Source organism: Nomia melanderi, chromosome 14, assembly GCF_051020985.1.
Source record: "Nomia melanderi isolate GNS246 chromosome 14, iyNomMela1, whole genome shotgun sequence".
Taxonomy (NCBI): Eukaryota; Metazoa; Arthropoda; class Insecta; order Hymenoptera; family Halictidae; genus Nomia; species Nomia melanderi.
This window is the reverse complement of record NC_135012.1, coordinates 9,735,894-9,749,631: the sequence shown is the minus strand read 5'-3', so window position 1 is coordinate 9,749,631 and position 13,738 is coordinate 9,735,894. Positions and strand designations below refer to the sequence as shown.

The 13,738-nt window shown below is 35.1% G+C and overlaps 1 protein-coding gene across 2 annotated transcripts in view; it reads right to left on the bottom strand.

The window, feature by feature from the left end:
* Positions 1 to 13,738, bottom strand: part of LOC116429020 (lachesin) — a 142,478-nt gene that overhangs the window by 20,655 nt on the left and 108,085 nt on the right. For both annotated transcript variants that reach the window (XM_031981382.2, XM_031981383.2), the window contains exons 6-7: positions 6,923 to 7,046; positions 27 to 155 (exon numbers count right to left, since the gene is read on the bottom strand). In XM_031981382.2, coding sequence (XP_031837242.1) covers positions 27 to 155; positions 6,923 to 7,046 — 253 coding nt within the window. The remainder of the gene's footprint in view (positions 1 to 26; positions 156 to 6,922; positions 7,047 to 13,738) is intronic.

Here is a 13,738-nt window from a genome sequence, read left to right as displayed (position 1 = left end):
CCGTAGGCGCAATCACTATTACTCACAATGAACGTTGATAAAAATACGTTTGCTGACTGCCGGTGGCACGCCGTTGCTCGCGATGCAGAGGTACACGCCCATATCCTTCCGCGAGATCTTCGTCAGCTTCAGCTCCTCGCTCTGGTACTCCGTCACTGAGTTCACCAGACAGAACGGGCATTGTTGAACGTTTGTAACCGTGTGAAAATGTTTGCTCGTCGGAGGTTTATGGGAATCGTGAGATCGTGTGGTTGGGGAACGATGGAAATGGAAATTGGAGCTTTTAATGATGTTTGTTGCATTTGGATGTTTTGGAAGAGTGGAAATGTTTTTGTATGAATTTTTTAAATTAAATTTGAGATAATGGAAATTTGAAAATTGATATGTGAAACTGAAATAAAACTTTGAAATTAGAAATCTGAATGACAGTACTTGATTGAACGTATAAGGTAGTAAAATTAATGTTTTATAGATTTTTTAAAATTAATCAAAGTAGCGTTTTTGTTGTTTCTTAATTTGAGTAGATACTATTGGAAGAAATGCTTTATTGTGTAAATTCTAGGAAAAGAATAAACATTTACATTCGATTGAATAAACACCATTCAGAAAATAATATCCGATTATAATTGATGCTATGAGATAAAGGACGGCTGTGAATTTCTTATCGACGAATTATCATTCTTCGTTGGCGCAATTCTTCATCGAGTAATTAAAGAATTACAGAATATCGATTCGGAGAAGTATTTAAATCTTCATTGACCTATCTAGACCTAATAATCGTAAGATTATTCCGAAGTGCTTAAGTCCATTGAAACATGGAAAGTCTTATCTGTGTCAATAAAGCTTAATGAAACCATTACCTTTGTTACAATATCATATTATCCGCTAAACGAGAAGATTAAATAATTTCGTCTCTAAATCTCTGAATACACATTTATTTACGACAAACACAGTCGTTCATTTAATTCACTCACAAACACGCAATTATAATTCATAATAACACAGAAAATACCTTTCATGAAAAGAACCTGAATACATTCTCTGATAATTAAAGCATAAAAACTAAACATTCATTATAAACTACTTATTTTCTCTGAAAGACAAACAAGTTTTAGCCAAAACATATTTTACTGAGTTTTGAAATTCCAAGTTATAAATAATTGTTTCAAATAATTTTATTGTCATGTAGAGTGTCTTTTCCTGAGATCACAGTCTTTTTGTTTAATGAACTTAATTTGAAAATATCTGACAGACGCGGGGCGACGAGAAACAATTTCTGGACGTAAAGTGAACTATAACATTTAATGGAATTTTTGTTGCACGAACTATTATCACGTCTTTAATCCCGTTCTTAGTGCGCCTTGCCCTGAACTTGGGGAAAAAATATTGATTCCCTTAAGGTTGTAGACTGCAACAGCTGCTTGTAGAACTCATAATTTGTGATTTAATTACGCAGGGAAGCCGAATAACGCGATAGCCTTACTTTTCGCAGGCTGATATAAGAGCATCCAATTTCGTTAACAATCGTGAAATGATTGTCCCAAGAGTTTCTGCCCGCGACGTTATTAAACTATGAGATTGCAGTGAAAACATTGTTGCTTATATAATTATTAAAATTGGGAAAGCTATTTTGTACTGTTTTTCGTGATATCTAGCTCAGGCGGGGCCAGAACAATTAGCACAGAATTAAACTTCGCTAATGAAAATTATTATTAATTTGTACAAAGGAGAATGTACTTTATACGGGTAATCGTCTCCTTATAATGGAAAATTAGCAGGAATTTTATTATACCGGACGACAGCTGAAAATTTTCTTCTGCGAAATGAATGAAGTTAATAATTCGTAAACTATGAATGTTATGTTTATAGAATAATGTAACAAAAAAATGTATCATGAATTAAGTAAATTCAACGCGTATAATACATTCTATTTTATTGAAAAGTGTAATATTAATTTAATAATAATAGTAATGATACTCGTTTCATATTATTTTTCAAAGTACTCGTTTCTTTAATGAATTAACCGAAGATTGACTTGAAAATCAACACAGAAATTGAAGATTAATGTTTCTCGAAGGATCTTCAGTAAAATTTGTATACAGAGTTTCATTTCATTGAAAAATGCAGGAAACAGCGTAAATATGTAAAATTCATAGTCTAATTACGAACGGAATATCAGTATACAGACGGAACTTCAACACAAGTTCGATATTACTTGGCGTGAAGAAGGTAAAGAAGAAACTAAGGAAAAAGAAAATCGCGTCAATATCGAATGCTTCTCCTCGTTTAACGAAATCAGCAATCTCTTCCGCGGAGCTCGCATACAAATTCCGTAGAAAATTGCTGGTTGAAAATGAACTTTCGCTCCGCTATTCGCTAACTGTTCCAACGGAAATCGTTAATTAATGAGTCTGTAAATCATAAATCATCGAGTTACGCTTGAATTCACGGCGGGCTGGCGTTACGTCGCAGATTCGAAAGCAACACCGGTAATTACAGGAGTATAGGTAAAATACATTTTGCGTTTGAAGACCGAATGATAGATTATAAGGCGGATCACCCGAGAAATGAAATTATATAACAATACCATTTGAATTTATTGAAGCTTCGAAATTATTTCTTCCCCGTCGAATGTGTTTCACGTCTCGTGTCGTAGAAATGTCGTTGACGCGATCTAAAAGGACGGTTTTATAGTGGTAGTTATCAACGTTTCAATATTCCGTCCTCCTTAATATTCTTTTAAATCGGTCACGTTATGCACTAAAGTCGAAACTCGTATTTCATGGTTAAACGAATATTCCTTGGCTATTTATGTCTTGCACAAAAGGATTGTCACATATTTTCTTATTTTTTTTTTAATTACTTTATTTCACTATATCTGTCAAAGGTTCTTTATTTTACAGAATTTTTCTAATATCTAATGTATTGTTATTTACTTTTCATGTTAACGAAAGTTTTCTGAAAGATCAATAAATATTAATAAAAAAGTTTTAAAAAATTAATAAATAGGATGACCAGAATCATTTGGAAATGATCAGAAATGAAAAAATGTATCCTGATCAGATAAAGATTTGATAGAGATACGTTTTGTTATTAATTTCAAGTTATTTTTCATATTTTATCTTTCTGTTGAAGCAGTTAATCACAATGTATAATGTATAACATGTACAAACATATCTGTTTGTTAGATCTTTTTTTATTTTCAAATTTTATCCCAATGTTTCCAAACTTCCGCGCAATGTATATACCATGTTTATTTGCTGTTAACCAAGTTTTTTTTATCCGCACGTTTCGCCTCTATTGTTTTCTATACATCATGACCACAGATTAAACACATGTGAATGCATTGCCAATTCTCGTATAAAAACAAACTTTCGCGTTCAACTAATTTTCAAAAGCTGCGCCTGAATAGCAATTTACTTCTTTCATCGGGCATTTATTACGAAGGGGAAAATGTAAAAACTATTTCCAGCAGAACTGTACATTGTGTTCGACGTATTTCATGAATTCATTGCGTATACGTGAATTTCGTACTCCATTTGTGAAAGTTCGAACTGATTTCAAAATATATTTACAAAATAATGAGCAAAACAACGAAACGTCGATACTGTTAACGTTTCTATCGAAGTACAGATTAACTTTCGATCTCAATGAACAGGAACCGAACCTTTTCTCGCCCCAATAATTATCGGTGTTGTAAGTCAACAATGAAGTATGATTTCGTGAAAAAGTAGTCTGATTACTGGACAAATTGAAACTGAGTAGAATTCTATATTTTATTACATAATAAAATTTCAATTAAAGACGAATTGAAAACAATAAAATTACAATAGAAAATTATTTCTTCTAATAAATATAACCATCGAAGTTTGAATATTTTATGTATGTTTTTAGTGACATGAATATTTTATGCAATTTTGCACCTTCGAATATCACACGAATGCACAGAAATCAGTCTACCGAGTATGTAATACTGATGATGATTCGAATGCAATAGTTTGATTCGATAACAAATTATCATTTATAATCTTCAATTGTCATTTATCGGTAACTAAACTACAGATAATTATCGTTCTGATTGAGCTGTTAATTTCAATGTTAAGTAGAAAAGGGATTAATAATTATAGACACTAACTTGCAGATGAGTAAAAATTGTATTGAATGAATTCTATATCTGAAACGCTAAACCTTTCGTAACCAGAAGCAATTGTCACTGCACAATTCTTTTATCTATAATCTATTGAATCGTGTAATATGAAAATTATTTTATTTTCTAAATAACGTTTATTCCATCGAACTACGCTCTATTCGATTCGACACACTTCTTCCAACATGTTTTCAACGAATACATTCCTTTCTTGGAAAATTCTAAATGTTTAGAATAAATAAACTCTGAATACATCGTTATAAACTACTCTTCCGGGTTTACCACGCGCCTCATTTCGCAAAGAAACATTAGGGAAATTAAATTTTGTCCTCAAACGTCTTGTTCGTCTATGTTTTCAAAGAGCGACGCAGAAATAGTAATTCGGAGAAACGATTTTGCAAAAGATTCCTCCAACAATCGACAATGAAACCGTTCGACAGGTTATACGAAAAACAAAGAAACAATGACATTAACACAAACATTTACGGAATTTACGAACATTCGAATTTCGTAGTAGAGAAAACATTTGAGCCTCGATGATTTACGTTAAGGGCTAGAGTGACTAAGCATCTGGACTGTCAGCTATGTTTAGGCTTCGTCAAATGCAAGTATAATATATTTACAGAATTATTTACAAGCAAACGCAAATGAATAATCGTTGTCTTTCGATAGAGTTGACGATGAACACGTTTTCAGACGAACATAGGCACAGCATGTCATAAGAGTGATATCAATAATAGTCCTAATCACAGCAATAGTAATAACAGTAATAATAATATTAATAATATTAATAATACTACGAATATATAGAGTGTTTAGTTGGCCAGCGTGACACAGGTAATACGAATGAATGATAACATTAAAATCGAGGTCTCATTCGCAAAGGATTAATCCGTAATCAGATTACATTCCACCCAGTCCCGTCCCAGCGACGGTGGACTGTAATTTGCCCGCTATTAGCGGCACAATGCCGAAGCGAATACTAAGTGCGTCGTTTAGCGCGAAAAACCGTGGGAAGGCTCGAGAGACGCGACTGTCCGGCTCCGCCTATCAAGCGTGCCGCGATTTTATGCCCGCTGTACTCCGCCGATCGTTTCCACCGACGCCGACACTGTGTTCAACAATTTCGTTTTACGCGTACGTACCGGCCGCCACGCAGCGCCGAGGGGGTTTATTGCGCGCGGCATTTCAAGAGCGCAATGGAGCCGTATGAATGGCTCCTAATATTGTTGAAGAACGAGCTCCGCCGCGCGAATATCTATTCCCTGCCCCCTTCCTCCCTCTTGTCCTCGACGTTTCGCTCGTTTTTTTTCTACCCCTTCGCGATCGTCCGTCGAGAAACGGTTCATTTGAAAGACCGTGTTACCTTTGCGGACACTTTTCGCTGATTGAATGCCACTAGAACCCCTTGTTGTCTAGGTTTAGGGAAATCGAAGGATATCGAGTTTTACAGGGATTAGGGTTCTGAAAATAATTGTAAGAATGAAAGAAATCATCAAGTATCAAAAATATCAAGTACCTAACTAATTAAGCTTACCAAAAATTAAATTTTTTAGGATGATGTTTTTAAATGATTGTTTGATACGCAGTCTAAGTTGAAATTCGTTCGGCCTAATATGAAATAATTTAATTACGATATTGTTAGGAGAAAGTTAAGTAAATGAAGGGAGTGGTAAACAAAAGAACACAATTAAACCGTTTCAACGGTAAGAGCGACTGAATGGCCGGCAAAATTTTCAACGAAATGGCGGGATAATAAAGTATAAGTTCAAGCGGGCAGGTAAGAGAAAAATTTTTCTCGAAAGCACTGGGAACGTGACCCATAAAAACACGGAGTTCTATCGATTCTTCGCACGTTTACGGAGTGTTACTTAACAATTTCTGAAAAGTTACGTTGCCCGCAGGCAGTTCGAAGCGAGTCTGTGCCTTTGCTCGGTATTCTGTAGGTAACGAAGGTGGCGGGGGAGGAACGGGACGCAAAAATAAGGAAATTAAAATACCAAGTGAATCCAACTGCCAACTAACGGCCTCGTAGACAACGTGATTGTATATTCCGCGTTGTATCAGTGAAATAGATAACATGTACAGTTACGAAAGTATCAAGCCAGCTACTTATGTGTATGATATTATTATTGATTTGAATAATAATTATGTTTTGCATTATTATTATAATTTTTCTACTTTTCTGCTTCTCTATTTCTTTCTTTATTTTTATCCGTTAAAACTTTCAAGTGTTCAAGTTCTCATGTTTTCAAGTTCTTAAGTTTGCACATTTCCAGATTTTCAAACTTCTAATCTTTCAGATTATGAAATTATCAAATTATGAAATTATCAAATTGTAAAATTCGCAAATTGTAAAATTCGCAAATTCTCAAATTCTCAAATTCTCAAATTATCAAACTCTCAAACTCTCAAACTCTCAAATTCTCAAATTCTCAAACTCTCAAACTCTCAAATTCTCAAATTCTCAAATCCTCAAATTCTCAAATTTTAACCCCATTTTCAAAACTCTCAATAGTCCACTCAAATCAGCAACGAAAATACTCGCATTCGTTCAAACCGTAGTACAGCACCATCCTTACATAAACCATACATCTTTAAAGCGCAAATCAACCCAAAAATATTCAAAGAAATAGAAGTCCCCAATACCTTCATTTTCCCGCATAAACATAAAATTAAAACATAAAAACATAAAATTAACTATACGCAAAACGCATTGCACAATCAGATGGACGAACACGTTCCCGAAAAGGCTTAACTGTATATAAATCTTACCTTGAGGCTTCTGGTTCGGGCCGCTTTCTGCAACTGACTCCCGAATTGAAATGTTCTGCCCGTCTTCCCGGCGCCACCATATGCGGGGTTGCGGCACGCCCTTCGCGCGGCACGTTAACTTCACCTGTACGTGTTATGAAACCGGAATTATAAAGAGAATCGACCTCGTTATTGCCCCGCGGTAACGCCGGGGCTCCCGTATAAATATCTTCGGAAAAATTAGAGTCGCGGTCCGCCCTCGCGAGCGATACGTATTCGCGCGGAAACCGTTCCGAGCAACGCCTTGGGATTATACCGGGCTTATACGACGGAGTCGTTTCTCGAAAACTGCCTCGATATTATGAGCAATAAACGAATGATTCAGGGAACCGGCGGGGGATCTTCGCGAATCGGAATGGCTCGAATTTTTGTTGCCGGCGCCCCGCTTCCTTTCGTTTTAATATGTTCTCGCAAACAGGGTGCGTACGATTATAGAATGTTCTTCTTCCGCGGAATACAGATTTGATGCTCCGTACGCTCGCTGCGAGTATAAATTCTGTTAATCGTTCGAGTTTCGCGTACCTTCGCGGATATCGAGACGCAATATGGCGAACGCGATTGAATTTCTTTCCTGTTTACTTGGAAACCGCAAAACAACGCGATTACACTTTTCGACGGTGGATTATATTGATTGTTATTTATTCATTTAAACTCTGTTTTAGTCTTTGATATTCTTAGTTTTGTTTTTATTTTCATTAATGATAATATAATAATATAATAATTATTAATAATGTTTTAATCATCTTAAAACACGTTCACGATCAGAGTTACATATTTGTGACGTCGATACTTCGTATCTGTCGTAAGAAAAAGTAAATTATTTTCACATTGTATTGAAAATAGTATTGATTCTTTCCTTGAGTTATATTTGCAGCTTTTAAAAATGATTTTTTGCGCTTTATAAAATATCGCATAAAAATCGATGGTGCAACAAACACTGGTCGCTGTCAAATTAAACATGAAGATGGATAAACATGGAATTCTCCGTTGTTTATAATAAATTATTATCAGAAGTATTCAATAGTGCGCTAAACTTCAGGACATTCATTGTTCGTCTTATGAATAACATTCCTGTTTTATTTGACATCCTTTCTCTGCCTCCCGGAATTGGTTAAAATATTTATTGAATAACCATCCACTTAAAACAGGTAAATAATGTTTATTCAAGAAAATACTTCGTTTCAACAATCAGTGACGAAGTAATTTTAAACAGTCACGAAAGAAATCGAAGGGCAAAGAGTCGACTATCTAAGAATCGCGCGTTGCTTATTCTTCCGAATAATGACAGATACGGTAACGCGATCTATGGTAGATGCACACTGAAGCGGCAAGCGATACGGCGCGCGACGCTGCATACGCGTATCAGTGTACGCGGAACAACAGAATGTTCATTTATTTGTACACATTAGCGCGCGATTGTACGATAACATGCGCCCCTGCCGCCCGCCGCGCCGCCACGGCGCGTATCGTCTCGAAGACACTGTGACAAAGCGTGTTTATAGACAGCGCGCATTGTGCGCTGCAGAATCTCCGCGCCATAATCGCGTCTCTCGGTTCACGTAACGCGAAACCGGAGAGCAGTGGATGCAATTTTGCATTTGTTTCATCGCCTGGCGACCCGATACTGTCTACTCGTCGCAGACAAAGAAGTGATGAGCGGCAGTGGGGGGACGGAGGTCCCTTGATATGGCGAGATAGCGAGCCCATTATAAGGAGGAACGCCGAACTGTGAACGCCTTCTAACGTGATCGCGATGTTCGCAGTCTTCGCTGAAAGAATTCATGTTCTTGGAATAATTTAATTCCCAGTGATCTTGCAAATGTTCACATGATTCGAGAAAGGAAAATTGATGTAGGAAAAAACGTTTATGAGATTGAGACAATTTGGGTTAACTATTTTTGTGACTATCTGTGCAACTATTTGAGTAACTGTTTTCGAGGAAATGATTGTTTTTTTGGGATTGTGTCAAAATTTGAAATGACTGCTTCGAACTTTGATACCTGTATGGTAACAGTTCGTGACATTTGCAATTTTGAAAGGATGTTTATTTCTGGAAAAATTTTATTCCTGTTGATTCTTAGCACCTATATGGCATGATGTCAAAAATGACAGTTAGTGTAGAGAAAAAGTTTTCTAACATGTTCTAAACGTTTGCAATTTTCACTGAAAAAATGTTTATTTTTCGAATGATTTCATTCTCATTGATCCTTGATCTCTAGATATTTTTACATGATTCGAAAAAGAAAAATTGATGTAGAAGAAAGAAATTTATGAGATTGATAAAATTTGGGGTAACTATTTGTGTAACCATTTTCGAAACAATATTTGTTTCCTGTAAGTATGTCAAAATTTGTAATGACTTCAAACTTTGATACTTAAAATAGACTAATATGTGTTTTTCCTTTGTTTCAATATTTCAGTCATCGACGAATAATTTATTAAATCTAAAAAATCTGAAGTAACTATTTTTGGTCTCTCTGATCTTATAATTAAACGCGATTATAACTGTAAATTGTAAGTAATTTAAAAATTGCAAATTAGTAATAGTAAAATTATTTTCATCGCAGACAGTATTTCATATTTATTTCCATTCAGAAATGTACAATCACATTCGAAAATAGATTTCACGGCGCAAACGTTGTATAAAGTTATTGTACAACGTTTCAGAAACCCGCTTCTATAAAGGATCTATGTGCAGAAGTCTTTTCAGTGTTAGGATTTACTGTAATCTCTCTCGGAATAAGAAAATGTATATAACACTACGTGCACTACCACTCAATGGCATTTGAACCCCTCTGTTACCTACACTTTAAAAGATAAAAGAAAATAAAACAGACAAAAAGAAGCTTAGCTTTAACATTTCAGAATTAGTATAATTCCTCTTCGGTTACTCATATCACTTATTTGAAATATCGAATATAAAAAATACATTTATCTTTATTTCATCATTAAAAATTACCTACAAAATTTATAGAGAAGAAAGAGGTACAAAACTAATAAACGATTATGTCGAAACTTTAACTAATACCATACATTAATATTAATTATTGTTCCTCGTTGAATAACAGCTTTATAATATCAAATCACTTTGACAGCCCTCTCACTCAAAGTGAAAGTAACGAGTTCACTTTCACTGCGACACGAGGAACGTTTAATTATTCTAATGATCCCTATCGGATTTCGTTTAAACCGTATCAATGAAGTTTCGAGTACACGCGTTCACTGAAATCAAAATCGTTTCAGAATTTATTCGTAATCGTGACGGACGTAAATTACTTACGTCTCTCATCAAATTCCTCGGTCTTTGTTTACTCTCGGTCTACAGTTTCCGCGATGAGCTTTTACGAAATTAAAATTTATGAAGCCACCCCGCGAGACTTTGCGGGCACGATTGTTAATTACTGTTGGACTTTCTTCTAACTTGCCTCTTAACTTGAGACACGTTCGAAAGTAACCGTGTACATGCTAGGAACGGTTCAAGCAGCTTTTGATATTTCGAACAAATTTCCCGTTGTTCGCGGTAACTCGCGTTCGCCGGTTAATCTTGATTAAAATCATTCCCCCGTCCGAATCGCCGTGCGTTACCCTTAACAATTACTCCATCTGTCTTCCGGGTGCAGCACTTTTTTCACATTCGCCCCGATAAAAACGCAAATTTCACGTTAAAACGTGACACATTTGAATAAAGCACATATAAGCTGCTTGAATTTATAATGCCCGCCGCGCCATTTTGCGAAATTTCACGGCGAATCTGTCGCACCGGCAGATTAAATTTTCCCGGCTGTTTCTTGAAACTCGGTCCGCTTAATCGAAATTCCCTGTTTCGCGGGAACAGGCGTTTTTGGAATTTTTCCTTATTCATACAAATTTTGAGTCTATCAGCTTTAAGCGCTTGTTCGAAGTTTTACGGACTCTTTAATTCTGGGCGCACGAAACTCAACTGCTCGTTACCGGAGGTGACAATTTAGTGAAGAGATTATTAATAAATTAATTAATGTTTTGGGTACTTAGGAAGCAGAAAATTAAATTATTGATGATGATAAATGCAACGTATGTGCATTTCATTGTATTATCTATGTACATTTATGTATATATATAGAATAAAAGAAAAAAATTATGCAGTGCAGAGCTTTATTTTCAATTATTAGTATAGTTTCCTTGGAACACTGAATTAAAAGTTATTTATACTAGACCAATGATTTGACTTCTCATTAAAGTTGAAAATCATTTTAAACTGAGTTATGCTAGGAATATCTTCAACAGTAAAAATGGAAATTATTTTCTGATATACCTGTGGTTGTATAAAGTTTTAAACGAATCGTTCAGTAATTGAAACTTATTACAAATATTACGTTTCTCATTTTCTATAATCAATTTGTCCTATATTCATTACTTTATACGATCACAATCGAAATATCTTCATTTAATTAAGACTCATGTCCAACAGAGGTATCAGTGGCATCCATCGTTCTGTTAATTTATTTAATTTATGCACATAAATTTCACATCATTCATCCGGAACTACTAAAGAAATTGTTTTAATTCCCATGTGCTTCAGAGTTATTAAGTTTCAAAGTACATTGTACCGAGATTAATTTGAAATACTAGATTATTATAATAAATAAGATTTTAATTTCATTTCGCTTCATTTCATTTCATTCAATTTATAAATTCCATATTTTCTGTAAACCACCATTCAAAAGTATCTAACGACTTTTCCCCGGTGAACTAAAAACAAACAGTGAAAAATCGATAACTCCATCCGCGGTAATTAAAAGAAAAATGAAAGTACGCTCTTGGAAATAATCACCAAGGCACAATACCAACGTGGCAGTAAACATTTTAATAAAAAAAAAATCTTCACGGAGAGCCTGCATAACTAGAAATTCAAGTTCTCGCATTTTAAGAGATAACTTACAAAAAGTCCTGAAAACCCGATTCATCTTCCGGTAAGATAACGATCCCAAGAGACTAACAGAACAACAGCCAACAGATATAAAGACTGAGATTACGAGGGTCAACGTCTGCTTCGAAAACCATAAACAAGGTTGTCCTACGACAATCCTTGAGTTTCTACGAGCCATTTTTTCCACGCATTCTTCAGCCTCTTCCGAGCTATGTACTAAGTTGTTCCAAAAGAAATATACGTAATAGGTAAGTTTTAGTATTTTACTAAAAAAAAGACTATTAACCCTTTCAGACCAGTTTTTGAATAAAATATGGTAGTATACTGCTTTTCCAATAAAAGTAGGCTCAAAGCAGGAGTGTAGAGGCAAATACATGCAATAATATAATAACAAATCTTCAAAAATATCAATTTCAAATACAGGTGTTTGAAATTCGGTTTATTTCGCAATTATTGATATCATCGAAGCATTGAATATTCGGAATGATCTGGAAATAGTTGAATACTATAACGAATGTCTGAAGAAACCGAATATAATCCATAGTTACAATTTCTATAGGGATTACATATCGATCGTATTAAACGCTCGATAGTTCTAGTGTTAATAATTTTATTCTTATAAAATAATGAAACTCTATTTCTCTTTCGAACGAAATGCAGTGTTTTCCCCAGGTTCCCAGCGTGATCTAGGAGGTCAATGTTTTCCAATTCCAAGGATCATTGGGCGCTGACATTGAACTGAAGGGCGTACCGAAAAGCAAGAGCCAGTGTCTCGAGAACAGCCGGGCCGAGTATATACATCGACGAGCGAAGTTTGTAGTGCGCGGTTTCCGGGTTAAGAGTATTAAAGTGTGTGCGGTGAGAAAACACGTCGCCAGGGGGGAAAGGAGTCGAGAGCCGCTGCCAACCAGCTACTCAAGCACTTCGACTGTCCCTCGGCGCCAGGTAAGTGACGAACACGCCCTTTACGTATGAATACACTTCGTTCTGTGAACATTTTTGAATTGAGAGTTCTGGAAATACAATGGCAACGCGATATTGAAATTCTTGGCTTTTGTTTGTCACATTTCATTCCGTGGCTATTGGCAAGCCCTTCTCCGTGCACACAAATTGGTGTAGTGTATAGTGTATACTTTATTCCTTGAAAGTTATGCTTCATTTTTGGCATTTACAATTGATCTGTCGTTGAGGAGAATAAAATAGCAAAACACTAATGAAGTATAAAACAATTTTATTTCTTATGTGTCCCTTTTAATAAAAGATATATATCATTGTTGTATTACAGTAACATCATTTGATGCTGGGAATCTTTTATTTTCTAAAAATGAAGTTTTTAAATGAGATAAATTACATCAAATTTCTTTAATCATAGTGGGCACGTGAGAACTGAAATTGTTTTTTATTTAATTCTATTAGTGTTTTATTAATATTTTAATTTTTTTAATGACAGAGTAATTGAAACAACAATAATTAAGTGTATTTTTTATATTAAGAATAAAATATTAAAACAATCAAATTCTTTATGTACATTAGTGCTGATATCTGATAATATAAATAATTACACTGATTATAAGAGAATGTAGATAACCGTCGTGTGCGTTTTAATATTAATTCGGTAAAAAGCAGATCCACATGATTTCGAAACAGCAATATATCCTACAAATAAGAGATTGAACGGTCGGGTTAATCGAAGTACTTCAGCAATTTAATTGTGTCGTTCCATTGAGGAAGATAAAGTTTCTTTTATTCGGTCGAAGAATATCGGATTCCGCTGATCGAATTTCAAGCAGTTTACCGTTAAACAATAGCGAGTTTAAGATTTAGCGTTGGTGGCTGTTCTATAAGAAAATACGAGCGACAAATCGGTGGAA